This window comes from Nanorana parkeri, unplaced genomic scaffold, assembly GCF_000935625.1.
Source record: "Nanorana parkeri isolate BGI_ZX_2015 unplaced genomic scaffold, ASM93562v1 scaffold4177, whole genome shotgun sequence".
NCBI classification, from domain to species: domain Eukaryota; kingdom Metazoa; phylum Chordata; class Amphibia; order Anura; family Dicroglossidae; genus Nanorana; species Nanorana parkeri.
Window position 1 is genome coordinate 10479 of NW_017310444.1, and position 1797 is coordinate 12275.

Consider the following 1797-nt stretch of genomic DNA (forward strand, 5'->3'; position numbering starts at 1 on the left):
GTGCAGGGGAAGGGGAGGCCGCCGGTGCAAGGGAAGGGGAGGCCGCCGGTGCAAGGGAAGGGGAGAGGAGGAAAAGGGGAAGCTGCCGGTGCAAGGGAAGGGGAGGCCGCCGGTGCAAGGGAAGTCAAGGGGAGGAAAGGGGAGGGGAGGCCGCCGGTGCAAGGGAAGGGAAGAGGAGGGAAGGAAAGGGGAGGGGAAGCTGCCGGTGCAAGGGAAGGGAAGAGGAGGAAAGGGGAGGCCGCCGGTGCAAGGGAAGTCAAGGGGAGGGGAGGCCGCCGGTGCAAGGGAAGGGAAGAGGAGGGAAGGAAAGGGGAGGGGAAGCTGCCGGTGCAAGGGAAGGGAAGAGGAGGAAAGGGGAGGCCGCCGGTGCAAAGGAAGGGAAGAGGAGGGGAGGCCGCCGGTGGCAGCAGACAATTACCGGCGACTGTGAACCGGTCCATGTAGTTCAGGAGGTTGACGTAGAAGAGAATTAGCACGATGGCGAGGGAATGGCGGTATGAGATTCCCGTCAGGTGGTGCACGTCTCCCTCCCCGCCCCCTGCATCTTCCTCTTCATCATCCGCCGCCTGGCCATCCGGGACCCTGGACCTGTCCTCCTCCGTGTCATCCGCCTGGGTCAGGAAGGGGGTAGTGTCTCCGACGCTGTGCCGCAACGCCATCTTGTTCCGTAACTAAGGCACCGGAAAACCTGCGAAATGCGTTCAGACTTTTGTTATAGTGAACCAAGAATTCATGAATCAATTACAAATACGTCCTTGTGCTCCAGGGAGTCCCCGCCCCCTCCGATAATAAAGACCGCTCACTGCTGCTTTCTCTCCTTGTGCAGGGTGACTGGTCTTGTCTCCGCCCCCTCCTGTAATAAAGACCGGTCACTGCTGCTTTCTCTCCTTGTGCAGGGTGACTGGTCTTGTCTCCGCCCCCTCCTGTAATAAAGACCGGTCACTGCTGCTTTCTCTCCTTGTGCAGGGTGACTGGTCTTGTCTCCGCCCCCTCCTGTAATAAAGACCGGTCACTGCTGCTCTCTCCCCTTGTGCAGGGTGACTGGTCTTGTATCCGCCCCCTCACTGCTGCTCTCTCCCCTGACTGGTCTTGTCTCCGCCCCCTACTGTAATAAAGACCGGTCACTGCTGCAGGGTTGAAGGTGCGGGAGGGGCAGGAAGGACCAGGATGTCACACGTTAGACACGTACGATTACTGCTCGGGCAGGATCAGAGCTGCGCTGTGACAGGAGACTCGGGACTCTTCAGAAAAGATAAAAGATGCTGACAGCACAAGAGCAGGCGACGGCCTCCGTCCTACACAGGAGGGGGGGAGGGGTGACGCCTCGGCTCTTTCATGTCACGTGGCTGTAAAACAAGATACAGAAGTGGTGACATTACGACATGATTGGCACCGTGCGGACGGCTCCGAGTCCCAGCACGCCGTGTGAGAGAGCGCAGAGGAGTCACCAGACTCTTATCATCAGGTAACGTAGATGGGAAGCCGACATCCAGCTAATAAACAATTGTCATTTATCGATACCGCTCTCATCATTTCATCATCTCCAAGGCATCTCCTGCAGCCTCTTTCTGTCAACGTAGGGACACAGATGGGAGACGGGGACAGAGTGGTGTCACTCCATAACAGGAAGTGCCTGAACAAGGTCCTTCAAGGCAGGATCACCAAGCCGATCCTTTTTTTTTTAGGCACTTCCTGTTATAGGGTGACAACGCTCTATCTACAAATTGTGCCCTTGCAATGACAAAAAGTGACAAGTAGGAGACAGGGACAGAGAGTTGTCACCCCATAACAGGAAGT

The 1797-nt window shown here is 57.2% G+C and overlaps 1 protein-coding gene across 1 annotated transcript in view; it reads right to left on the minus strand.

Annotated features, from left to right (window-relative positions):
* The window catches only part of LOC108803768 (protein spinster homolog 1-like), a gene marked incomplete at its 3' end in the record, with an annotated part of 11146 nt that extends 10453 nt beyond the window's left edge, over positions 1–693 (minus strand). The window contains exon 1 of the mRNA XM_018575575.1: positions 419–693. Within this exon, the coding sequence (XP_018431077.1) occupies positions 419–659 (241 nt within the window). The remainder of the gene's footprint in view (positions 1–418) is intronic.
* Between the last annotated feature and the right edge of the window lie 1104 nt (positions 694–1797).